The 27,607-nt window shown below is 38.5% G+C and overlaps 1 protein-coding gene across 2 annotated transcripts; it reads left to right on the top strand.

Moving 5' to 3' along the window:
* Positions 1-714: 714 nt before the first annotated feature.
* On the top strand, positions 715-26,787 carry kiaa0319l (KIAA0319-like ortholog). 2 transcript variants are annotated; one of them, XM_028461470.1, is made up of 25 exons: positions 715-848; positions 3,694-4,138; positions 7,508-7,667; positions 8,188-8,302; positions 11,561-11,829; positions 12,771-12,857; positions 13,926-14,169; positions 14,824-14,922; positions 15,123-15,220; positions 15,346-15,433; positions 16,333-16,425; positions 16,503-16,635; positions 17,379-17,484; positions 17,560-17,682; positions 18,704-18,827; positions 20,433-20,565; positions 20,665-20,813; positions 21,031-21,182; positions 21,656-21,794; positions 22,278-22,437; positions 22,907-23,049; positions 23,126-23,248; positions 23,331-23,421; positions 23,511-23,602; positions 24,810-26,787. In XM_028461470.1, the coding sequence occupies exons 4-25, from the start codon at positions 8,209-8,211 to the stop codon at positions 25,004-25,006; spliced, it is 2,937 nt and encodes a 978-aa protein (XP_028317271.1). In that variant the 5' UTR covers positions 715-848; positions 3,694-4,138; positions 7,508-7,667; positions 8,188-8,208; the 3' UTR covers positions 25,007-26,787. The 2 variants fall into 2 exon arrangements, with proteins under 2 accessions (XP_028317271.1, XP_028317270.1); XM_028461469.1 differs by having other exon boundaries at positions 7,503-7,667.
* The last annotated feature ends 820 nt before the right edge of the window (positions 26,788-27,607 follow it).

Genomic DNA, 27,607 nt, shown 5'->3' with positions numbered 1-27,607 from the left:
TTGAAGGCCACATCCGCAGTAATGTCATTTTACGAGATGAAAAACTTTATTTAAAACAACAATATATATAGTTAAGAAATAATTAATATAATATGACTCAACCAAAAAGACATTTCAAAAAGAGAATTGATGAATCAATTTTCAAATCAAAATGAATTAAATCAATATACAAGCAAAACAATAACTTTTATTCAACAATGTATTTTTAGTGTTCAGCAAATTATATCATACGGCTGGTGCATTTTTCTTTAGGGGTGATTATTTAAATATACCATGTTGGCAACACGGTATATTTAAATAGTATTGCTACCAGAGTTTAGCACAATACAACGTTCCAAAACTAATTTAAATAACAAGTAAAAGTGAATTAAAATGGTCAAGGGTATAAATTGTAAAACATCTATAGAGGAGAGTGTAACGTCCATGGTTTCTTGCTAACAGACGAGACAAATAGGATAATTTTATGGGATTAAAAAAAAGAATATCTGAGTCTGATTCTGAATAAAGGTACATACTTGAAAGTTTCACTGTTGTTTTCACACAAATTAATCATAAAGGTTTTCTGTATAAATTATTACAGTGTTAGATATTAAAAAATGTAAAATAACGTTTTCCTGCTTATTTATTATTATTGTTATTATTATTATTATTATTTTTTTTTTTTTTTAAGATTTTTGTTTCTCCTGTCTTATTTTGAAAACCGTACTACCGGAAGCTATGCACGTAAATATATATGGCTCTCGGCTGTGTCACGGGCTCGTTAGTTGTCGTTAGAGGAACACTGCTCCAGTTAGCTGTGAGGAGGACAGCAACAGACACAGGACGCTGAGCCTGGAACGGTTCACAATGTAAGTCCACATTCGGTCTTCTGACTTACATTAGGTCGCTGTATTTGTCGTTAGCAGAGCGTTTTAGTTGAATATGTCAGCAGCTGTTAGCCTCAAGGTGCCTTAATGACGGCGATCCCAGATTACACAGGTGGGCAGCTGTTACTCACAGTGTGAATATGTTGGGTTACCTATTTTTATATGTCATGTTTTCATTAAAATCATACATAACGTGACTGACTTATGTCTAAATTAGTATTACGCAGGCGGTTCATATCGGCCTGTGTTAATGAGTCTATATGTACCAGCTGAGGATATATACAACCTGCAGAATTGATCAGTGGCTGTTTATAATAGTCCTTAAACGCACCAAAAACCACCATTTCTTTGTCTGAAAATCTGATTGACAGAGTAGCAGGTAGCGATCAAATATGAACCAGCCTCATCACAGTCGAGCTAAATTGTTTGACGATATGTCGCTAAACCAAACGGAAGAATGCAGAATTAGTCACATGGACCTATTTGTGGCATTTAAACAGGTGATCCAACAAGTAGCGCTGGGCGATATATCGGATTTTTATTTTTATTTTGGCGATATAGAAAATTACAATATTGCCTGTTTCGATATATATTAAAGGTGTCCCGATCCGATATCAGCCAGAAAAGGAATATCAGATTTTATCGGACTGCATCTAAAATCACCGATATAAGCCCTTAGATAAAAATTTCCGCTCCAGCACTTTCATCCATAGGTGACTGTGGTTCACACCCCAACAACATAACCTACTGTTGCTGACTATTGTTCTTTGTTTGAGTGACATCACTTGATGAAGCCTTTTCTAACATTCAACCCTACAAAATAAGTAAGAAAAGTATGTATGATTCGTGCTGATATTGTATCGGGTCATTATTGGTATCGGTCTATACGCAAGGCTGAAATATCAGTGTCATATCGGAAGTGAAAAAGTTGTATCGGGACTAGGGGTGGGAACCTCTGGGTACCTCACGATACGATACACGATACAAAGCTCACGATGTGGCGATACTGCGATTGTCGATATTTTGGTCAGAAATCAATCTACGATAATCTATGACATAACAAGGGGAAAAAATACAGTTTTTATTGTATATCTCTGAAAGACAATAAATTGAAAAAGTGTCATATGAACAGTGACACTATTTTAGTGCAACATTTCTGTAAATATGTGTCAACATACCAATGTAAACAAATAAGTATCTTTAATACTTAATAGTTCTTTCTGTAAACAAAAAAATGGCAGAAAAGGTTTTGAAAAAAGAAAAATCAATACAATGCGCGAGCATATCGATATTTGATTGTGCGAAAAAAAATATCGTGATGTATCGTCACACTCCTAATTGGGCCATCTCTAAAATATATATATATAGCTTATTTTGTGTGAAAATACCTGTTTTAGGAGACGCTACTCTCGCTACTTCTCGTAAAATCACAGCTGGATGGATTTCTTAATCCATCCTAACCCAGACCTTCTCCTGAACAAGCCACACTACAGAACTCACTCACACATGCTGTCCCTTAGAGGACAAAAAGCCTAAAAGTGGCATGTGCAGCTGTTTAGTAATAAATGTGCCTGTGCGGTAGTGCTGCACAATTAATTGAATTTTAATTGTGATCAAGATTTTGGTTGCCACGATTAAATTAACCTGATTGTCCGCAAATTACGTTGTCTTTCTGGTGAGACTTTATTTGCATTAAAATTATTGAGATTTGTATTGTATATCGCCACTTTGAGAAAAATTACCAGGATATGAGTTTTGGACCATATCGCCCAGCTCTACTAACAAGGTACCCTTTATTAAAGGGACAATACAGATTAACAAATCTATAACTGTGCCAGATTTTAACAATGGCAAATGCAGCCACATTAAACACAAAATACATTAAAATAAAACAATTCAACTATGAACAGATGGTATTCTAAATATGCACACAGTAAAAAAAGATGTGCACTTTTATTCAAAACCAGAAGTACAACATCAAATATAACCACAATGTTAAAATCAATGCTAAAAAGTGAAACACAAGTGCATGCTGGGAAATGCCCAAAACGGAAATAGTTTTCCTGTTGTTAAAATTACTGCGCAATGCCCAGTTTCACTTTGTATACAGTTTCACTTGAATGCAAGCAGACTATATATATATATGTATATGTATATGTATATATATATATATGTGTGTGTATGTGACTTTCTAGACATATATTTGAATAAATCCTCTTCACTGGGCTGATCCTTGTTTAGTTTTTTCAATGAGTTTCATTTTCTTAAATTTTCTATTCAAAAGCTATTTTAGCAACGTAAACACCTACAATCTTAATACAGCATAGCCTTTACATAGGCTAGTGTAGCATAGTTTATTTTTCTGTGTACATTTTTACACCGTAATTGGCTTTAGTTTTCGTCTTCTGATGAAAATGTAATTGGGCTTTAGTTTAGTGTTATTTAACAAAATGTACAGTATTTTTAGTCAAAATATCTCTTGAAGAATTGGATGACAAAAATTGCTTCTATTTGCATTATTTATGTTTACCTGATATTAGTCTTTTTGACTTCAGCACTGGCTAATTTAACATTATGCCCCACCCCTTTACACTGACTTGACCTCACATTAATACCAAACACCGATTGGACAAAATTTAGCTTAGAATGACTTTAAAATTTGGTAGTTTTTTTTGCCATTTTCACGATATTATTTGACAGAAAATATAATTTTTGTCAATGTCACCATGTCTTTGCTTGCTCTTAGTTTCAGTCAAGTGGATCTAATTTTCTGTTTGCTTCTTCTGGACTGAAAAACCAACTAAAGTGTCATTTCATTTTGTTGCAGCATCCACTGTGAGGGCATTACAGAGATGTACGCTGCTGGCTGAAGCAGAGGAAGCAGGAAACTGCTCCGAGGGGCTGAGGTTGTCCACAACAAAGAGCATTTTGATCACAGAGGCCTTTGTTCTGTAGGAGCGTCTCTGGGGGGGAAAACGGTTGATTAAAAAGTCTAATGGCCTCGCTGTCATCAACTTTTGTGAGCGAGTTCACCTGATCTGCAGCACAGAGTAAACGTTACCTCCAGCCTGAGGGCGGTTTCTGCTCAGGAGCAACGCACTTCACCTTCCTCATCAGTGGATTACTATTTTTTTTTTAGAAGTTTTCGGGAAAACAAAGTGACCTCACATAAATGAACTGTTGGTGCGTTTAGAATGAACTTTACTGTTGGATAAAGCAGAGGCAGCTATAGCTGAAAGGAGCTGCTCGTGCAGGAATGCAGACGAAACAAGGTGAGACACTGATGAGTTTTATGATTTAGCTCTGCCAGTTACAGGTGATGACGCTTGTTTGGAGGCTCCCCTGAAACCTGGAAACATGTCACCCCTCATTTTCACTTTGCTAAATTTCCACGGGAACTTAAGCTCTGGAATTATTGAAAAATATACACTTTTTATTGGAATTAACTGGAAGTTTTAGTAATTTTGAATCACTGTATCGTATCCAAACATAAATATTAGCATTCCTTTTAAAAATAAAAACAATTAAAAAAATATATATTTAAAAGTTGTAAACTTTTCATGGGAATCAATCAACAGGAATTAATGGGAAATTTTAAAAATTGTTGGTTAGCCTTTAACAGGGATGTTAAATATAGTAGGAAAGCATCAACTAAAGCACATGTGTCAACTCATGGCCCGAGGGTCAAATGTGGCCCTTTGGTGTACACAATCGGGTCCTTAGGAGAAAGTGAAAATTATCGAGAAAACATGAATCATCTTGTAAATGAAACTCATATGTCCGCATTTTTATGCCTCCGTCCATCCACTGTTTTCATTATATCCATGTCTTTAAGGCTCTAATATTACGTCGTCACCAGCGCGTCCTCGCAGCAAGTCGTGCATGCGCAGAATGACTGGAATTAACTTAAAATGGTATTAAGTGTTTACAAGATAGAGGAATAAACCAGCTACCTAATTCAGATTTAAGTTTCATTCGGAATTAAATTAGCATTAGGAATGAAGTGTTTACATAGTCAGCTTAAAGAGGAATTAACTTTCATTCTGCTTTAAAGAGGAATTAAAGATCCCATGTAAACGTGGCCAATATAGTGGCTCACAGTTTTCTTGGTGCTTACAGTATATAATGCATGATTGCAGTCATTTTTTATGTTAAACTGTTGAAAAAACTCAAAATTCTTACACAGTCATTAAATTTTCCTCAAATTATTACATAATATTTTCCTTCATTAATTAGAAAGTGCTTGAATATTGTCAGTTTGACATATTTTGTATTTTATGTATACATAGAAGTATAAACTAAGGCACGATAATGTTGAAATTACTCAATTTCCTGTTTAAAATCTGTGGCCACTTGAGATCAAACTTCTCCTTATATGGCCCCCAAACTAAAATGAGTTTGACCCCCCTGATCTTAAGTATCAGCCTTAGTTATATAAAAGTTACTCACAATTTCTAGTTAATTCCAATGCTTAATTCCCATGAAAAGTTTTTTATTTTTTTTTATTTTTAATATTCCAGAGCCTAATTTCCTGTGGGAATTTACTAGAATTTTTCTGCCCCATTCCAACACTACTTATCAGAATTGATGAGAGTACAAAGCATTCACTCCCACATATGTGGATGTAAATTTAGAAATGTTTCCCTGCTGGGACTGGGTTTGGCCTGCAAGTTAGTTTTATATCTAAAACATCTGTTTTACAGGCAAAGTTTACAGTGTTAATATTGGCATGTTTAAACTTAAAGTAACACTGCTGTTTGTTTTTAGCTGATGTAGCTGTCGGAGTGTTTGTTGGACAATACATGTGATGCTTCTAATATTCCAGTTTATATTTACTTTATTAAAATAAAACAAAATCCTTTAAAAAGCTCACGGGCTGCTCGGGGGTGCAGAGGGTAGCATCGCTGACTCAAAGGAGGAGACGCTCTAGCCCTGGGTCTATTCCTGCAGAGTTGGCATGTTTTTCTGAAGCCTTCTGGAGGTTTCTCTGGTTACTCCAGTTCATTGGAGTTCATAAAATCTACTCTGGGAGAAAGTGTAACTCATGAGTCAGCTGGAAGTGAATCCAGAACTGATTAATGTAAAGCCAAGCATATAAACATTAGAAGACGGGGTTCACTTCTGTTGGGTTCCTCCTCCACCACGCACTATGAGTCAGCAGAAACTTCACAATGAACTATAGCAGACTAGTGTATGGGTGGATTTAATGTGTAATATATAATGGTGTCCAGCATGTATGGTTTGAATACTTTTTGGGATGTGGTTAAGAGGAGTTCACGCCCACATTGCTCAGCGTCAGATTACCGTCAGAGCAGATTGTTTCCATTATATTACACCATTATAGACAACGAGCCTCTAAACCTACTCAGTTTTACAGAACAGTTTAAGTGTTGATGAAGTCAGGGTTTTATTTCCAGCGTCGTGACAATTTTCCAGCTTAATGTATTGTGAAACAGCAATTTTTTTCTTCTTCTTCACAGTTTCTGCAGAAAAATGTGGAACAATGAGTCCCAAAAGTATCAGATTCACGATTAATTTTCTGATATATAAGTATGTTGGAAAGTGTTGATTTTACAGTATATATAATATATTCATGTCTTTCTTCAGTGTATCATCAAGATTTGTATAGCACAGAGTTTGTTTTTGTAAATGACAGTCTTAAGAAGGCGAGGCCAGGACAACATTCCTATTTTTATATCCATAAAACACAATGTAATGTTGGATGCTTGGCAACACGAATGGGAACCACAGAATATTACTGATGTAGGTATACTGTACACGCAAACTTTCTTTTAAATGAAATGATGGATCAGGAATGTGCAGCTGGTTGTAATTTTCCTACTACAGACTTGAGCATTTTCTGCATGAAACTTTTCTGTTTTTTACAGAAAATAATGTATAAAATATACATGTAGGTCAATGTTTAAAAAAGCACACAATAATACAAGAAATAAACTATTCCTCCTAATCCAAGATATGTAAACGCCAAAGGTTAATAATGTGGCAAAAAAAAAACATTTTTTTTTTTATCAAGGCAAGGTAAATGTATTTGTATAGTGCATTTTATACACAAAGCAATTCAATGTGCTTTACATGATCAAAAAGTGCCACAGAAAACATTCAACAGCCTAAAAATCAAGAAGAACATTTAAAATCAGCAGTGAAAAAAAAAAAACAATAACATGACCAAAAAAAGGAGCTAATGAAGTTACATCCCTAAAGCAACACTTCCATTATAAATTGACCAATTTATAATGGAAGCAAAAATAATCTATAGTTTGTTTTTTAGTGAGGGAAGGAATGAAGCTTAATGTGTTCAAAAATTTGAAGTTTAGCCGACGGCTCATACTTCATACCTGTTCTTCACGTTTTTTACTCTTTGCTCCTTGAATTAAAATAATGAATTTAGTAGAAGAGTGAGTCATGTTAGACCTTGTAAAGTCAGTCAACAGATAGTGTTGAATAACCGGAACAGTGACAGTTGTCAAAAGTGACAAAACACATGCAGGTCATTGTTATAAATACAAACAAGCATTCATTCAGGGAGAGACGCTGGAATGCTTCCGACCCTGTGCACCACGTTTTTAGTTCTATTCTGATGAAATAAGTAACCATTGAACTGGTCTCTTTCCCCAGGGCAGTGTTAGGCCAGTGGAGCCTGTGGGGGTCCCAGAGGTGGCCATGTTTGATCTGCCCACTCTCCTCAGAGCGCTGGTGTTGACTCGTCTTCACCCGTCACCTCACAGCATCTCTCTCCCAACTTAACTCTGTAGCTCCTTTCTTCATCCGGCCAGGAGAAAGGTGATGGCGTGGTTCCAAACCATTGTTCTAGAGCACACATGTCCAACTCAAGGCCCGGGGGCCAAATCCGGCCTTTTGGAACATCCAATTCGGCCTGCATCAGAATGCAAAAAAAGTCAGAGAAACCCTGAATCATTGTGTAGATTACCAACTAATTGAGTTGTAGATATCTCAGCGAGACATCTCCAAATGTAGACACAAATTCAATGAGATCTCATCTCATTTTTAATCTCAAATTGTTAAAAAAAAAAAACTCACAATTTTTCACAAATCCTACAATTTCCTTCAAATTATTCAACAAAATTTCCCAAATGAATTAAATCAAATTAATTGAATTGAACATCCTGCAGGGACTGATATTTGTCATTTATTGCTTTGATATTATCAGTGCCATACATATTTGATCATTTATTTATACGTGGAAGTGCAAAAAAGATCACAATGTTTGAATTATATATTTTCCCGTCTACAGTACAATATCTGTGTATTTCATATTACTAAAAAATGCCTCTACCCACAGCTCTTTCGGTCCCAGTGGAAAATGTCCTATGCACACCTGAAGCTGCTCACCTGGAGCTTACCTCGCCTCCTCCTGCTGCCGCTCACCTACCTCTGGCTCTCGGCTCTTCCCACAGGTAAACCACCCAAACGTCCCTCTGACCTCACTGTGAAGGCACAACTCTTTGATATTGACGACAGGCCATGTTCCGGTGAGCTGCCAAAACTCATCTCCACCGGTGATTCTCACACCTTTGATTGCTCAGGGTGGCTCCACATCCTTCTTTATATTTTATGGTTGTAGCTCATTAGCTGGTGTTTATCGTCTTTGTTTTTGACGTTCCACTGTGGACACCCGCACTGTGTGCGCTTTGATGTTGCCCTGCTCGGGAAGTTTGAACCAGTACAATCGGCGCTCTGGCTGAATAAACAGTGTGTGTGTGTGTGTGTGTGAGGGGGGAGAAGAGGAACGTGCTGCAGGGTAGGACGACTAAACAGAGGCTAAAGAATTGCTCCTTGTTTAAACTTTGGCTAGATGGTATTTTTATAGATTTGACGACACTAGATGGTTGCTACTTTCTTCTGTGTTGCTATGGTTACAGTAGTTATGATTCTGCTTGTAACTCCTCTGAAATAATGCAACTTTGTTGTTTAGAGCTGCTGGAGATCAGATAAAGACTTTGTGCAAAAGTTGAAATTGCTGCTTGAAAGTTTGTTTTTTTCGCCACTGTAAACACAAGTTCCATGCATTGCATTATGGGATGTGGAGTCCTGCAGATGGATACGTAGAAGTGTTTTTACTTCATTAGTAACGTGATTACTTGTGTTTGCCCCCAAAAACTCTGCCAAAGTGACTTTTCAATTCTTACATTTCTGGTGTTAAAAAATGTTGGATTTTTATTTTGGGGTTTAAACGAAAAGATCGAGTTTCAGCAGGCATTGAATGTCTGACGGAGTGAGGTGATATCACGGGGAATACTGGGAACAAACTAGAACAAAAATGGTATCAATGAGTCACTGTCGTCCTTGGCCAGAGAAGAAATGCAAGGAAATCAGCAGAAGACTGAAGTAAATACACTTCTAGGCATTGGTCTACGGGACTCCACATCCCACAATGCAATGCACAAAACTTATGACATATCAATAGGAGTGTTTGAGTTACAGGGAGTCGCCACACTTCTGTTTTGAGTCTCTTGCTTTAAAAGAAGTTGTTCAGGGAAAACTTGATTGGGCAACATTTCTCTTGGTTTTTATTTCCTGCAGCTGCACAAAACTTGACCGACTCATTTTGAATGCAAATGAAAAGTTTGCATATACTGCTTTGTTTTCTTTTAATTTGGCGGACGGCGATTGTCAGGACAGCAAAGGTTCTGCTTTTTGTCTTTGTCGAGTTTAGTTGAAAATGTGTTGACTTCCATCTTCTTTTTGTCGTTATAGCACATGTTGCTACACATATGTGATGGTTTCTGATATTTATTTGGGTATAAAAAATGTCAACTGAAGCCACACTATTCCCAGCATGATTTACCTTTCTGTCCCATGTTGTTACCCATGCAGAAAAACAATCATACTTGTCTCTGGGATAATAATAATAAAAAAAAAAAGATTTAAACAGCCTTCACTTTTTCATCCATGCTGTCATCATAACATTCAGCTCCTGATTGACCCGACTGGGAATGGTTTGTTGGAGCAACAGCAGAAAATCCTAAAGCAGTGGTCGTCACACATGGATGTGTGGAAACTTGGTGCTAGTTTTGAACATTAAGTGAAGCCAGTCCGCCTTCTGATCAGGGTTATTTATGTCTGTTATGTAAACCTTTTGTGTTTTATATTAAGAGGTGTAATAAATACCCTGCCTTATTTACACATCATTCACTCATTAGAATGTTTGAAGGGTTTCTGTCAAAGTCTTTGATTGATTTACATAAATTCTGGGTCCTTATTAATGTAGTTAAATTCATTGGCTAATAACGACTCTATTAAAGTCAGAAGCCCATGCCTATCTTTCTAAGATCCGTGACACTTAGACAGAAACTAGACAAACCTCTTAGAATGTTTACATTATGCTGAGTAGACGTTTAGTTAGAAAATAGCTGCTGGATTTTTCTCAGACTATAAAACTAACGGAGTAGGTTTGAAGGAGCTGTAGGCACAAAGGAATAGTAAAACATAACGGTTTGTTTGCTGAGCCCAAAGGCATGAAGTACAGACCCAAATATTGGTTAAGTCTGTTAACCCTGTTAACACTGCTGCACATTTGACAACGCTGAATGAGACTTAAAGGTAGGGTAGGCGATTTTCAAAAGCTAGCATGATTTTGAATGTAGCTTCCCCGATGGCTCCGCCTTTACCCCCCTCACTCATATGCAGATTACAGCTGCTACAGTTGACGGATTTTCTTCGTTCCTTTTTCAGAGCTCATAAGATCTTAATTTCTGTCAGGACATAAAGACAATTTTAACCAAAAACTTAAAAAGTGTATCTAGAGAAAATCGCCTACCCTAGCTTTAAAACACATCATAATTGCTTTTCCATTAACTAATTCCAGAGACTAGAGTCATTTTATTATTCTTTTAAATGAATGTTTGTCTCTTAATAAAATGTAGAATTTAAAGCCAAAGTTGAGCTTATTTCTTATGGAAGTGGTGGCCAGCGATGCTAGCTCTTTGGTGGCTAGCATGGCAGGTGCTCTAGTGCTTGTGCTACGACAATAGAATCAGAGTTGGAGGCATGACAGGATGAAGCTTGGTATGTCTGGTGACCAGATGACTGTATTTCAGGTCATTTGACATCCTTTATTTGGAAGAATTCATCACATATCGTAACTCACTCAGTCACTTGTGTTGGTATTTGTCTAAGTTTAACGCTTTACTATTTCTTGCTGCAGCTCTTTTAGTCCTCAGTCACTTTTTGTTGAACAGTTTTTTTTTTTTTTTTTTTTTTTTTTCTGTGAGGATTCAGTGTTCAGTCTAACTGCTTTGTTACTTTTGTAGTGTGAGTGTGTGTAATTGTTGTCAGCTACAGGCTGTGTTTCTGCCCTTACAATAGTTAATCCTTCAAACCTTGTTGATATGACAAAAAGCTGGAAATGAGCACTTCTTAAGAGGCGAACGTTCACGATCTGACACAGGAAGCTCAGAGGGCAGCTCTTTCATTGTTTGGGTTTTAATCTTTGTCTTGTTTTGTCAGGGGTAGGCATCACTTCCTTTTATCTAATCTTAAACTCACAGCCGCAGCTCTGCCAGCATGTCACAGAGTTCTATACTCTGTAATGTTTGTTTGGCTTTAAAGTTTAAAGCTGCCACGGCTGAGCATCAATGGTCTGATTGAACCTCAGAGATGCTGCTGCTGCTAACCCCCAATCCTTCACCGCTTTGTCATTCTGTCCCACTCAGGCGTCTCAGCCAACCTGTGCCGGGTCACGGGTGGCGTGCTGGGGATCCACTGGAGCAGCGTCATCAGCATGGGCTGGTACCCGCTGGCCGACGGCAGGGGCGGGGCCACGTGCTGGGAGTCCTGCTGTCTGCAGCCCAACTGCAACGCCGTGTGGAGCCTGGGTGGACGCTGCGTGCTCCTCAGCTGCTCCTGGAGAGCCGGGTGTCCCATCTCCACACTGCCCCAACCCCACCAGGAGTCCCTTGGCCTCCTGCAGCTGATTTCCAAGGTCTGTGTCCAAGAATGGCAAAGGAACAAGTGTTGATGCTGATATTATATCTTAGAGCAGGGGTTCTCAACCTTCATTTGGAACACTGGGAGGGGGTCACCAGATGCCTTCAAGAAACAAGGATTTTTTTTCTAACTTTTTTCAACTACATCAAACTTATCATTTTTTAAACCTATTTTCATCCCTTTTTCTTGCCATATCTTTGCTCCTTTTAATGTTTTGTTGCTACATTTCCACTTTCAAGACATTTTCAACACTTATAAACCCTTTCTATCACTTTTCCTTTTTAGTGTCACACATGTTGACCCATTTTTGTCACTTTTAACCTCTTCATCATATACCATGCTTATTTAACCACATTCACGATTTAAAACTTTTAAACTAATTGTTCCTACTTTTTAAATTACATTATCTCAACCCCCACCTCCATTTATGCCACTTTTAAACCAATATGAACTCTTTTTGCTACTTTTAACCAATTTCTGTGGTTTTTAAAATCTCATTTCACCCTCTTTTTCACCATTTGGTCACTTTTAACCCATTTTATGTTTTATTAAAACAAGGATTTACGTCTAAGATTACTATATACTATGGCGCAAATATTACTAAACTTTCTGGATAACAGTGGATATTATTCAGATGAATAAATAAATGTGGTTATAACAGATTCATAGAACAATGGACCATCATGTTGCCGACTTTATGAATGGACCCCAAAAATCTCTCCCCTTTATTCCCCCTCATAGATGTCCCTGTCTCCACATGACTGTTCTTCAATGTTCATGTTTGTGTTCAACCACCTTCAGGTACAGTGGGGGTCCCCAGTGTCTGGAAAGGCTGAGAACCACTGCCATAGAGTAATTCAGTGTCATCAGTGGCATTTGCTGGAATGTCACTTTACTATCTTTCAACCCTTTGTTTCCTCTGATGTTCACGCTCAGGGTCCGGTCAGAGTGCGCCGTCGCAAAACTCGTCACGCAACACGAGCAGACGCTCACAAACAAGACACTGGGCATCCTGACAACACGGTAACGTCACACAGTTTGGAACATTAGCATTAATGGCTTTGTTCACATTAGCATCTCTGTAACAGCGGAGCAGGGACAACTCTGTGCTCATGTCTACAGTACATCTAAGCACTGGTTGGTTTAGTGTTAAAGCTGTTGATTAAAGGCTTAACTTGAACCAAACGGCACAAGCACATAAACGTTGTTAAAGGGATGTGAGCTCAGACATGTAGCACAAAAGAGAAAATGTTTAACTAATCATTATAAATCCTCCTTAGAATGAAAGAGATTATTTCTGTCTTCCCCCTCAGTTTTCTCTCAAACATCCTCTACAGGTGATGCAGTAAATAACAAAGGCTGTTTAATGATGTCTTGATATGTCATAATAGCACTTTATCCAGAACATGCACTCAGAATTGTGTATACACTAACCAGTAATATTGGTACAGCTGCAAATTCTCTAGAGAAGAAGCTATTTTAGTTGTGTTTGTGTTTTTCCATAAGATTAACAAATGTATAGACACTATTTTAATTTGGAGTCCCATAAGACCTAGTTTGATCTCAAGGAGGCTGAACCAGAAAAATACACATTTTTAAGGGGTGACTAAAAAAAAAATTCTGTAATTCACTACAACATTAAGTCACAGATATCAGTAACTTCAGGATCTCGTACTTCAGAGGTCCTAGTATTTGTGGAACATAATTTTTTAATATATAAAAATAAGAAAAAAAAAACAATTGATGTGATCTGAAGAATTGCGTGAAATTGCATGATTTTAGAAAAAAAAAGGTTCTAGCAAACAATTTGCAATGAAATGTTGCAGCAATCATGTAATTATGAGCAGAGGAGGGAAATTACAATTCACCGTATATGTCATTGCATTTATTAAGTTATAGGTTCATGTTTTTGCTGTAATTTTTCCACAAAAAATGTACAAAAATATGAACAAAATCCTCTCGCAGGCCAAAGTGGAGGCTCTTGCGAGCTGGATTTGGCCTATGACTACTCGGCGTCACGTTGCTCATCATGCCTTTATTTCTTTCTTTTATTTTACTTGGGTGCATATTTTGTCCTCGTCCTCTCTGCAGGAAACGGTCCCCCCCCCTCCGGCAGCCCCCAGCATGGCCACCCCTCTCCACACAGGCCTGAAGAACCTCAGCCAGCTAACCGCTAACAGGAGCTCCAACGCCATCGCTGCTTCTTCTTCCAAGCAGAACACGACGACGATGAGTGACGACGCCGTCATAGCTGCTGCATCTTCCAATAGTAGTGCTGATCACGGCACGCCTCCCACCGCTGGGACCGCCGTCGTTACATCTTCAACACAGACTAGTGAGGACTGGTGTAGAGAATAGATCATCCGTTTCCAGCTCCTTCTGCTATACATCTGTGTTCCATGTATTAAATATGAACCTATTAATAATTAAGCACCCTTCCTGCACATGTTCAGTTTGGAGGTGTTGCAGATTGTCCCCCAATCTTAGTACAGGCTACATTTAACGACAGATTGCTCAAACGTTTTTACCTGAGCAACATTTGAGCAGCAGGAATGTGTAGACACATGAATATCTTGTATGATCAGTTTTTCTCTCCTGATTAATTTTTTTTCAAGACATTAAAATGGTGAGGAATATTATTCGGATCCTTCAGCCCACGATGAGTTAAATACTGTGAATATTGGGAATTTGAGAGCAGTAATAAATGCTGAGGAGGCAATTTTTCTTTTGTGTGTGTGTGCAAAATTCTATAAACGAAGCACTTCTGTTTGAATTACAGATGAAACAGTCATAGATGATACAATCAGTTTTATAGACTTTTTCTGTAAATCTAAGGAGGTCAGACTATTCATGTTAGTCTGAAGGATAGTTATGATCCAAGCAGGATTAAAGGAATAAAAGGCTTTTTCCACTAATTTCCTGTTAAATATTCCTGTCTTTTCTGATCACTTTCCTCTTCGTGTTCCTGATTGTATGTTTTTCCCTGTAGTGAGGGACCTGGTGGTGTCTGCAGGAGAGAGCGTGGAGGTGACGCTGCCTCGCAACCAGGTGGAACTCAACGCCTTTGTGGTTCCTCCAACTCTGCCAGGTTAACCCCACACCGTACAGCTCTCTAATGTGTATAAAACCCTTGTCAAAAAATGCTACCCACCCTGGTGAAGATAACAGATCTCCTGATCCCAACTGTAGCACTCCGTGGATCGCTGCAGTTTTGGATCCTATCTTGATTCTAATGAAACGCATGAGCAGTTTTCCATGACCTTGCTTTGTGTTGCTGCTGCTCCACAGGGACAAACTATGCATACGACTGGCGTCTCATCACACATCCCAAAGATTACAGTGGGGAAATGGAGGGAAAGCACAGCCAGACGCTCAAACTCAGCCAGGTACTGATTCTGAACGCCACATTTCATATTAACGCCCTGCTAAAAATAAACCCCACACAGCAGAGCTCAGTGCACGCGATTTATCATCTGGAGTTTATCAGACTCTCTCTCTCTCTCTCTCTCAGCTGACTGTGGGCCTGTATGTGTTCGAGGTGGCAGTCGATGGCGAGGGCGCCCACGGAGAAGGTTACGTTAATGTCACGGTCAAACCAGGTGAGCAGGAAAATCCAACCAGAAAGCATTATTTATTCTACAGATATCATCAAGAACCTGATCAGGCTGACGGAGCATCAGAAAGCATATGCCTAAAAAGAGTGCGTGGTGTATTGTTTTAACTGCTGATCATAAAAGGTGGTGAAGCTTGACGTCAAAATGCTGTCTTTCACTGCTAACGTTAATCTGACCCACATGTTTAGTCACAATAATAATGACAATTCATTTTATTTAAAAGAGCCTTTCAGGCCACCCAAGGACACTTTACAATAAAAACAGAATAATAAAAATAGTGCAATACAGTATAATACGAAAAGAAAAAGAACAACAATACAATTAAAACACACTTTAGGTAAATGTATTTCAAATCATTTTCTCATTTTATTTTAGGATGTCTGTCACTATAATCAGTAATGATGTTAGAAACCAGTCAAAAGCAACACTGCTAAAAATAACTCATACAACCACTCAATGGGATCAAAGTGTTGAATTTTTTTTTGGTTAGAAAAAAAAGATATGAGAAGATCTTAAAAGGACACATTTAAACTATTTTAGGTTTTGTGTGCATCAGAAGATGCTTATATGGGTGGAATTTGTAAGTGTACATATTTATTTTTTATCTCTACATTAATATTCTATAAATAGCCCCAAAGTCCAAATTGTATGTGCTTTAGAACTGTTGCAGAGCACTTTTAAGGTTCTTTTTGCCATGTATTGAGATTATTGTCTTGGCTATTCTCTCTCTGCAATATCAATAAATAGCCTTATTTCCTCCTGCCAGCTTCTTTTCCACTGTTCTTTTGGCAATCTTTTCCAAAGCTTTTAGTGCCACTACACACATTGCACATGCAGATTAGCAGGTGAGTCACCTTCCTCACCTACCCCTCCCCCCCAAACAGAACCACGAGTGAACAAGCCTCCTGTCGCCGTCGTTTCCCCGAAGTTCCAGGAGATTTCTTTACCAACCAGCTCAACGGTGATCGACGGCAGCCGTGAGTCTCACTAACACACACACTGACAGTGGCTCAGCAGAGTAACTGATATGAATCTGGCCTTTACTCGACCACAGAGAGCACAGATGATGACAAAGTGGTGGCGTGGCACTGGGAGGAGGTCAAAGGTCCTCTGAGGGAGGAGAAGGTCTCCGCTGACACTCAAGTCCTCACACTGACAAACCTGGTGCCAGGAAACTACACGTTCAGGTACAAGTAGAGCCTTCATCTTTGTGTTGTGGGGAAATAGGAATTAGTTGCAAAATGTACAGGTTCAAGTAAGTGATTATGTTGCTCAATGTTTTTCTGAGTTGAGGTAACCGTATGTATATTTAGTGTCATACGAGAAAAATGTAACAGAGATGAGAAAGCTTAAACTATGTGTCAAACCCGAGGCCCAGGGACCAAATCCGGCCCTTTAGAGCATCCGATTTCGGCCAGCAGGAGAAAGTAAAAATAACAGAGAAAACATGAATTATTTTTGTCAATGACTAAATAATCCAATTGTAGTTGTCTGAAATTCACCGATTTAATAAAACTCAACAATATTTATAGGGGCTTGCATTTTTCCTTTGTTTATATCGCATGAATGCATTTTTAATTGCAAAATGTGGAAAGAACTTAACAAATCTTGTAATTTCTCACAAGCAATTCCACTAAATTACACAAAAATTGGTTAAAAAGTCAATAATTTTTTAAGTGAATTGAACCGATATTAAAAACTCGGGCACAATTATGTTAAAATTGATCTTTCTTCCCCATCTATGATTTGTGGCCCACTTTAGATCAAACTGGTCCCTAAACAAAAATGATTTTGACACCCCTGAGTTAAACGCTTTAATAGAGGAGAAATGTCAGTTGTGTGACTCCCTAATGGACACTAAAGTAACTGAGTTAAATATAAATGGCACTAATGAGGTTGTTTAAAGCACTGTGTTCTCCTCCTTCATCAGTTTGACAGTAACAGACTCTGATGGAGCCACTGACTCCACTCTGGCCACACTCTCCGTTAACAAAGCCAAGGACTATCGGCCCGTGGCCAACGCTGGACCCAACCAGGTCTGAACTATTTCTTCATACCCTGTGGCTACTGGTGTAAAACCAGTCTGGTTTCTAACCGTTCCTTTAATGCAGGTCATCCAGCTTCCAAGAAACTCCATCACTCTGTACGGCAACCAAAGCACGGACGACCACGACTCGCTGTCCTACGAGTGGTCCCTCAGCCCCGAGAGCAAAGACAAAGTGATCGAGATGCAGGTAACATGAATTTAACCTCTTGAGTTTCAAATTAAAGTGAGGAGCTTGGTTTTAAAAGAGGAGTCCTCAATCATCTTCCATGGTTAGAGTAATGGCCACCTTTTTCACAGGATGGTGGAGGTACTCTTTTCTTTACACACATACTTTAAATCAGTGATATACAACAGATCCGAGGGCTGCATGATCAAAATTAATGTCTGCATTAATAGATTAATGAGCAATCTGAGCATTAATACAGGAAAGAATGGAGAGTTTGTGTGATTTATTGAGTCATTTTTGTGTATTTGTTATTTTGTGAAATTTTCTTTTTTTTTTTGTTTTTGTTGTCTTGTGCAACTTCAGGTTAATGTTATGTTCATTTTTTGTTGTGTATTTGTTGTCATTTTTTTTTAATAAGTTTCTTTTTTTGTGTTTGTGTTGTCTTTTGGGTTATTTTCGTAGTTTACTTTGGAAGCCGTGGGCCACATGTGGCTTTAAACATTAATCGAAGCAAATAACCTTTGAACTCTTTGAATTGTTTTCCAAATCCTGCAGTACAACCTTAAACAACTTGTGATCTGCTCTTTCAAAATAAAACTAGACAGTTATTTTTTTTTTCTGGTTGTAATGTATTTCCCTCAATATTTGATCAAACCTTTATTTTTTTCCACTTTTTAGTTCATGAATCAACTTTGCTAGAGCAGATATCTCAACAACCTTTCCAGACCAGGGTTTGTCAATTATTTGGAAGTTTCTACAACTAAATCCAGTTCTCACATTTCTTACACCAAGGACATAAAAGTCACAAAGATGTGTGCAATAGCAGCAGAAAGAGAGAAGTGCTGAGCCAGCAGTTTGTCCACATGATCAATCTCCTTGTAGAACCTGTAGAAAGAGCTTATAACACATGCGAAAATCCTCAGTTTTTAATGTTTTTAAGGTGAAACGAGGATGACTGTAAATGTAGAGTTTCATTTTGCTGCAGTCTGTTTTATTACTAACCCTGTGCTGGGATGCATTTGTTGCTTTGTGTTTTCTTCAGGGTGTTCGAACGCCGATCCTGCAGCTTTCAGCCATGCAGGAAGGAGACTACACCTTCCAGCTGACCGTCACTGACTCATCCGGACAGCAGGACACCGCACATGTCACTGTCATCGTCCAACCAGGTAAACAGAGAACTGATTTATGTGACACGGTGAGAGAAATATTTACACACGTTTAACGTGTCGCATCTGCTGAGGCCATTAAGACCAGCTTTAGATTTGGATTTGTTATGGTCTGTTAATCTTTATGTATTTAGCACAGAGAGCTCCTTTTAGAACAGGCCTTGTCATTCCCGATCCTGGAGGGACACATTCCTGCATGTTTAACGGACCACATCTAATAATGGCTTTTAATGAGGGCCTTCCTTTAAAATGAAGAATAACAGAATTAATGGATCACAAATAAGTTAAAAAAGGTCAAGGAATAAACCAAAATGCAATGAGAACAACACATTGTAGAAAATCCCCTTATATCATGTAATCAGTAATACAATAGATAATGGGTTATTAATAAAGAATGTAATGATTAAAACATAATTACAACAATGTGCAGGTTTATTCCCTGTCTGTGATCTTTCACTGATTGTTGCGAAAGGATGTAGTCGTGTTCCTGCTGCTTTTGTTTTACTGTGAAGTTTATCAGCTATCAAGTTTTTGTTTGTCAAACATTGATAAGGAGCCCTAAGCAATGCCACCTGTCCTCAGAAAGCACTCAGCGGACTGTGGGACGCAAACCAACACCAGCGTGACCTGCTGTGTGCAAACTGTAAGGTCAAACAATGACAGAGCAGTGACTCATTATACGTGACGGGGAGTGGATCGCATTGCAGGAATGTGGTTTTCAAATGTTTCTGTATCAGAAACATTGATTAGATCTGTTTTTAAAAAGCAGCCAGTTGTAACAAAACGTAGACTTTCAGTGCAAAAGTTTGTCTATTCTTAAACTGAATGTTGCCTTTAGAAAAGATGTGTTGAAAGAGTCGCTTGGTTTTTGAAAGTCCAGAAATGTCTGATCTTAATGCAGCACAAAGAGTTAATTTGAACCCTCCCGTTGAAAACCGATGACATTCTTATCAGAAACGAAAGAAAGATCAAATTTAAAGAAAATATTTGGAAGCAAGTTGGACATAAATGGACTAAAGATCTAATGCAATTTAACTGCAGGATTATTTAGTGAGCAGAGGAAAACAGTGATGAGATTTATATTATTGTTTTGTAAACAAGGCCACATATTAATGTCATACCAGTTTGGCTATTAAAAGCAATGTCATTTTTTTCTCTTCTTAAAAAAAAAAAAATGTAATCAAAATGTTTTATGCAGCAGTCGAAAGGAGTGCAGTGGTCATTTTGAAAACAGGAGTTAAATTTATATTTAAAAGAAGAAAGTAAATCTGTTGGCCATGAAAACCCTAATTTAAGTAAAGATTTTTTTCCAAAATTTACTTTTCTACTTGTGTTTTTTGTGATTTTTAAAAAATCTAAATACGTTGGGACTTTATTGACCCTAGAGACCAGCAGGAGGAATCATTTTGAGGAGATTGTTGTGATTAAAGGGGAAGTTTTCATGATTGGTTAGAAGGAGGAGGTGGAGGCAGATCAGTTACTATGGCGATCTCTTAAGGAGAAACCTGGACGAAAAATCCTTTTGGCTTTAAATTTGATTGTTTTAGTTTCCTTTACCTTTGTTTGTCCAGTTACAGCTCAGTCATTCTTTCACTTTTCGTCCAGAAAACAACAAACCCCCAGTAGCCGATGCTGGACCTGAAAAAGAGCTGACGCTGCCGGTTGACAGAACCACTTTAGATGGCAGTAAGAGCAGAGACGACCAGAAGATCGCCACGTATCACTGGAAGAAGACCAGGTGAGTCTGAGACCACCTCAGTCAGGTCTAATTATTCACATTCAAAACTCACACAAATCCATCCCTGTGAGTTCCAAGCTTCTCTCCCTCTCTCACCAGTGGCCCTGACGGTGCGAGGATCGAAAATGCAGACAGTGCAGTTGCCACGGTAACGGGGCTGGAGGTGGGCTCGTACGAGTTCACCCTGACGGTGACCGATGAGAGAAAACTGGAGAGCAGCGACATTGTCACAGTCATTGTCAGAGAAGGTGCAGAAATACGTTTGTCTTTTTCCTTTAAGGATTCTGTTTTTATTTTTTACACATCAACAACAAAGTGCCTTTCAAAATAAAAGTACACAGCATCTTTCTATGGCCTATGACAAAAAATAAACAGGAGTTTACATTGGAAACGTATTCTTTTAACAACATGAGGTCAAATTTTAATTTTTCCTGTTCATATGTTATTATTCTTTTTGCCCACCAGAAAAGGACCAACCGCCCATAGCCCGAGTAGTGTCGAGTCCCCCCATCGCGCTGCCCGCCCGGACGGCCACTCTTGATGGATCTCACTCCACTGACGACAAAGGCGGAGTCAGCTACCTGTGGACTAGGGAGGACAGCAGCCCAGCCGCTGGGGTGAGAACCCAGTGCCTTTTTCGGATCATGACCCCATTTTGATGTCACACATGTCCGGCAGCATTTTTATTTTCTTCCCAGAATTAATGTTGGATCATGTTTATTAAAGTGTGTTACAAATTCAGAGTAGCCAGGATTAGTGCACAAAGTAACAAGATGCGCCTCCTCAGATTTTTTAAAACTGCATTTTTTTAAACTAGTGTATTTAAAAAAATTAATAATTAAAAAATGTAAAAAAATAGAATTTTCATCCATTTTTACCAAAGTGTATGTTTTTTTTTTCATTAATGACTAGACATTTCAGGCGACCCCAAGGTTGAAAAACACTGATTTTAACGCTTTGCACACGCTGAATGTTAGCTGTGAGATAAACGGCTGTACGTGCATGAGTTTAGAAGACGTCACATCAGTACTTCCTTACTCAGTGCTTTTAAAACACCAAATATAGTTCTAATCTCCTTTTTCTTTAACAGGATGTCCTGAACAACTCTGACCACCAGGCGGTGCTGTTTCTGGGGAACCTTGTTGAGGGAAAGTACAAGTTCACATTGACAGTGACGGACAGCAAAGGACAGACCAGCACAGACCGGGGAACAGTGGAAGTCAAACCAGGTGAAATATCAGCTGCAGCTACTCCTCAGTAATTATGCAGAGAAAGGATTCCAGGGATTTCTGTTCTCTTCTACGTTCATTCTGAGGTTATTTTTGAAGCAGCAAACAGTTAAAAAATGGTCTTTCATAAAACATGTGAACAATAATCAGACTAGGAGTTAATCTAAACAGCTAATGTTGCATTTTAGCTTGCACTGCTTATTAGCTGAATCACTGATACACTGACATGACACAGATGTTATGTTGGTTACAGCTGTGAACCTGGGTAAAAAAAAAACGCATTATAAAAATTAGTTATTTTATTCTTTGTCCTTCAAACACACACAGTCAGAGATTCAAACACCAACCGTCCTGAGTTGAACTGGTCTCACAAACGTGCTCTTGGCCAGACGTTAATCTGTCCTTGGATGCTCTGGCTTCTTCCCCAGATTTCAGCATCGCAGTTGAATCCCGGCCTCTCACCTCTCTCTCCTTTCTCCTCAGATGTGTGGGAGCGTGACCTGGTGGAGCTGGTGTTGGAAGTGGCCATATCGCAGGTCTCCCACCGACAGAGGGACATGCTGCTGCGACAGGTCGGCGTGCTACTGGGCGTGCTGGACAGCGACATCATCGTACGGGAGATCAGCGCTTTTAATGAGCACAGGTAGGTTTATACCGTTTGATTATGTTTTTCCCAACATTATTTCTTACGTTAAGTCTCTGGACACACTTGCTTCTGATACTATACGTGTGAGGTTTTTGTTTGCAGGAAGTAGGAACTGCTGCTAAACTTTACTTGTGACTAACTTGGAATAAACTACGCTGAGAAATGGTATTACTCGTGTCATCTTTCCTCAAAGTTAAATTAAAAGATCCGGGAAGAAGGTAGAGAAAAATCTTACAGTACCATGATCAGGATTACTGATCCAGAAATTTGCCACTTAGCTGACGTTTGCACTCTCGAGTGCTCTTGTTAATTTTATTATTTATTCGTTTTACAATGTCAATTTGTCTTTTGCTTTGTAGGAGACCATGTTGTTACTTTTTTGTTTAGGAAACATAAAGAGTCAGAAAATGACCAAGAAGACTAGAATAAAGGATCAGTTATGTTTTATTCTGTCTTTTCTCCTCAGCACTCGTCTAGTCTTCCTGGTGTCCGGTGGCCCTGGTCGCCCTCCTCTGTCAGGCCGCAGCGTTGCTTTGGGTTTACGCAACAAACTGCACAAGCAGAAGAACGACTTCCTCATCTTCAAAGCCCAACGGGTCGACACAGTCGGTGAGTGCGTTACCTGTTTTTACTTAAACCTTAGACAGAAACCCAAAGCTTCCACTGATTGTTTATCCTCCCTCAGTCTGCCAGCTGAACTGCTCCAGCCATGGCGAGTGCGATGCGTTTACACGGCGCTGCGTCTGTCAGCCGTTCTGGATGGAGAACTTCATCAGAGCTCAGCTCGGAGACGCAGAGAGTAACTGTGGTGAGACTCCGTTAGTCCACTGTGAAGCAGCTCAGGTCCTGAAGCTCCCACTTTTTATTAACGCTGCTGCTTCATCCTTCAGAGTGGAGCGTCCTCTACGTCACCATATCCTCGTTCATGATCGTTGTTGCTGTGGCAACGCTCGTCTGGGGGATGGTGTGTTGCTGCAACAGGTCGGCTTTAATCTCCGATATTAAAAAATACAAAATAGACTCGAGTTCATGTTGTTGACTTTGTGCATTATTTATGTTTTCTCTGGAAGACGGAGGAGCAAAGTGCGCAGAAGCAAAAGTCGATATAAAATACTTGAAGCTGAAGAGCAAGACTGTCTGGAGCTCAAACCACAGAGAGTCGGTGAGCGATGAGTGTTTCTCACTCTTTAAATCAGTTCTAAAGATGGATGTATCAAACACCCTGTAACCATGGTTACAGAATTTTTTTGAAGAGCTTGTGGATACGTTAACGCTTGAATATCAATGACTTTACCTAACATTTAATAAAGGTTTGTTTGAGTTCAAGTTTTAAAATGTGAAAATAATTATTTTTTAGAACAGTGCATGCTAAGTTTAACTAGCCTCATCCAACTTTTGTTAATTTTAGTTAATATTTTTTAAATTGGTTTATGTAAAGTTATAGGTTATGTTAAATTGCATTAGGAAAACAAATGTTTACCTTGGTTATGTCAGCATTGCATTTCATTGGATCAGTTTAAAAAAAAGATGTACTTTACATTTAGCCATGCTGCGTTAGCGTAGATGTAGCTTGGTTAATTTAATTATAAGAAAAGAGGCTTAGCTTAAAGCAGTGGTTTCCAACCTTTTTTGGTATCACACAATTCTGACGACTTTTTTGTTTTTTGTTTCTAAAATTAGTTTTCGGTCTTTTTTTTTTTTTTGGTGATCATTTGTTTTACTGTTACAAATAGTCAGGATTAGTGCGCTAAGTGATAAGATGCACCAACTCAGATATTTTTATGCCAAATTTTTTTTAAACTCATTTGTATCCTAGAAAGTGAAAGTATAGGATACAGCTTGAGATGATTTGTGGTGTTTTGATTTGAAAAAGATTAACATTTTAATCAATATTTTTATAATCAATTACTCGACAATTCAGTTGACCCCATTTGAAGTCCAGACGGCCCCACATGGGGTCACAACCCCAAGGTTAAAAAGCACTAGCTTAAGGGGTTAAAATTTGTAAAGTCACATTTATATGAATTAAATTTTGATTTATAGTAGTTGGCCTAGTTAAGATGGTCTTATGTGTAATAATTTTATTAAAGGGTTGCAATGAAATCCCACGAGATTACTTAAAAAGGTTCATATTGCTTTTTACATTTCAGAGTGTTAATTCCATGTTTTTGTTCAAATCAATTTTTATTTATAAAAAGCACTTTTCATACATACAGTAAATGCAGCTCGAAAGTGCTTTTATAAGGTTAATTAATTATGATAAATCAGAGGTCCTAGCTTAGTTGTGTTGGTAAACTGAAATAGTTTCAGGTGAAATTTAAGACTTATTTAGTTTGATTAGATTTGTTCTCTGATGTCTTTTCACTCAGCTCGGCTGAAGCCGGTCCCTGCTCCGACTTCCTCCGCCCTCATGCACTCAGACTCCGACCTGGACAGTGAAGACGGGCGTAGCGCGGTTCCGTGGAAGGAGCAGGAGCGTGGACATCTGCTACGACCACAGAACGGATCCCTGAGGAATGGTCAGGCACCGCCCAGAGGCAAGAAGCAGCGGGAGGAACTGCTATAGCAGCAGAAGAGCTTCCTCACTCGCCCTTAAACATTCAAACGTCCTGTCACACGACAGATAAAGATTTAATGTAGATCCTTTTTATTTAACATAGACACCAAGAATGTAGTGCTGCTCCACGTATCAGCGGCTCACTTTATTTCAAAGCTGTGGAAGAGTTTATCCCAAGAACTGCCACTCACGTCACTAACGTGCTGGTTTCACCTCATCCACGGTCCATGTGATGCTCCCAAACACTGCCGTCATTTTCTTGTTTGGAGGAAGAAACCAAACCAAGAGCAAAGAATCCAGACCACGTGCATGAAGGGCGACGGGTCGCTGTTCAGCTGCATGTTTGTACACGCTGTGGATTTTTTTACGGCTGTGGTGCCAAAAGAAAAGAAAAGTTCCTACGGAGCCGATTTTAAAATCTGTGATCGAGTTAAGTCACTGTTTTTATTCTGAAGGTTTACATGTGAACACACACATACACACACACACTGGATCACACGCTGTGAGTAAGTTTTGGCCTGGATGCTGCATTCTCTTCACTCACTCCAAGACTTTTAGTGTTTATTCTCTTTCCAAATGTTTTTCTGTTGTTGGTGGAAAAGTCTGAAGAGTTTGGCTGTAAATAAGATCTCGCTGCATCCTAAAGCCTTTAAAAGTCCTCGACTTGAAATTCAAATATTAGGTAAATTCGTACACTCCTTTGATGACTGTGAAAGTCCAGCTTTGAAGATGAAGTTATTCCTTAGTTTCTGTGCAATACGAGTCACTGAATTTAATTTCTAATGAGTGTCTAGCTTTGGCAGTTGGTGTAAGCTTTTTTTTACCTGAGCTGTGATCGTTCTGTTTACATCACCAAGTAATTGAAAGGTTTTTCTATTTTAACTGAGATGGATTAAAAGGGTTTATTTTTCCTGTGGACACAGATTCTTTTTTGAGCTGCATTCATTTGAGTTTAGGAAGAGATGTTTGATTAGATGTTTGGAGGACCAAACGTTACACCTTTTAAGCTTGTGAATCCCCCGCACAGACGGATTAAGAGAGCGCTGCAGTCGTACCCAAACTAATTATTCCTTCCCCGTAAACGGGAGCAGCTCTCAAGGTTAATCTGAAGGATGTTTGTTTCCTCTGCCAACGGATTAGCATGAACGCAGCACAAACAGGACAGGCCTCGGTTTGAATTGATGTTTGTTTGTAACCACATTAGTCTCACATCACTCGTGACTTTGTTTTTAAATGTGTTCCATTTGACTTTATTGTATTTATTGGCCCTCCAATCTAAGTGAAGCGAACCCAAGTGCCACCTCTGAATGCTTTTCAACACCTTGGAGGAATCTCGTGTCTGTCTGCACACAAAACTGCTGATGTTCAAGTTTTTGTTTTTTCTTTTAAAAGACGAAAACTCCAGCATGTTTTTTTTTTTTTTACATCCAAGTGTGAGATCTAAAGTCCCAACTGCACAAATGAACAGCGAGTGTAGATTTATTTGTCTCAAACCACTTTAGTGAAGGAAAACTTTTCAATCACTGCTGTGACGATGAGACTCGATGCAACTGGATGAAGTGTTAATGATAATAAAACACTTTGATTTGTGGATTTTTACGATCCGAGAAAAAAACCTGTGAATATCTGACTCCTTAATTTTGTGTTTTCACTCTGACTTTTTGTTTGTCATTGTGTAACTGCCTCAGAAATTAGACTTTTCCATCCCTGGATGTTTAGTGCATGATAACAACCAAAGTCAGACAGTGCTTTACAGATCAATTAAAGTCTGAATCAAGTGTTGAGATTATTTTGAGGGAACAAAACAAGCCACTAATGGTTTCAACCACAAACATACTTTGCTTTTTGAATAAATCAGTTCTTAATCTGTAGTTTTATAATAAACTTGACCTTTATGTGCTCCATTAAGTTACAGCATCTTCAATAAATCTTGGAACGTCTTCAGTGATGATCAGGAGTGTGTGTAACAATTGTCCAGTCATCTGGACAGCTTTGTTTTTTTTAGTTTTTGGGTTTTTTCACAGGATCTAAAAAAGCAAATACTTCAGATACTTAGAGACAGCAGTTATTGTAAATACTGTAGTGCTGCAGAGGATTAATTCACCTACAAATATTCATGGGAATAGCACGTTTTTATTTTATTTATATCAGAATTCCTTTATTAATCCCAGGGGGAAATTGCCTTTGTTAAAGCCACAGAAAAAAAATCACAAATAAGAGAATAAAAACGTTAAAGACGAAAGAAAGAATAGACAATAAATAAGAGTGTAAGTAAAATACTGTTAAAAATCGGGATCAGATACTCACGTTACAGTAGTAGAAAATAAAATAGGATAGACAATAATACAAATATATACCAGTATGATACAGATATTTACAAAAATAATACAAATATGATTTAGATACAAATACAACACACTCATTACGTGGCACTTTTAAAATTTGAAAAAAGTTATACTTTGAAAAGCCAATGGAGAAGAAAATTCCTCCAGCAAAACCAATCAGAAAATCCCAAACCAAGAATCAGATCTAATGCAAGAACACATGTACAAAAAATGATAAGAAACATCAAATATATGTAATTAACTGAAACAGGAGTAAATATGGCAG

This window comes from Gouania willdenowi, chromosome 11 (assembly GCF_900634775.1).
Source record: "Gouania willdenowi chromosome 11, fGouWil2.1, whole genome shotgun sequence".
NCBI classification, from domain to species: domain Eukaryota; kingdom Metazoa; phylum Chordata; class Actinopteri; order Blenniiformes; family Gobiesocidae; genus Gouania; species Gouania willdenowi.
This window is presented reverse-complemented; position numbering and strand designations above follow the sequence as displayed.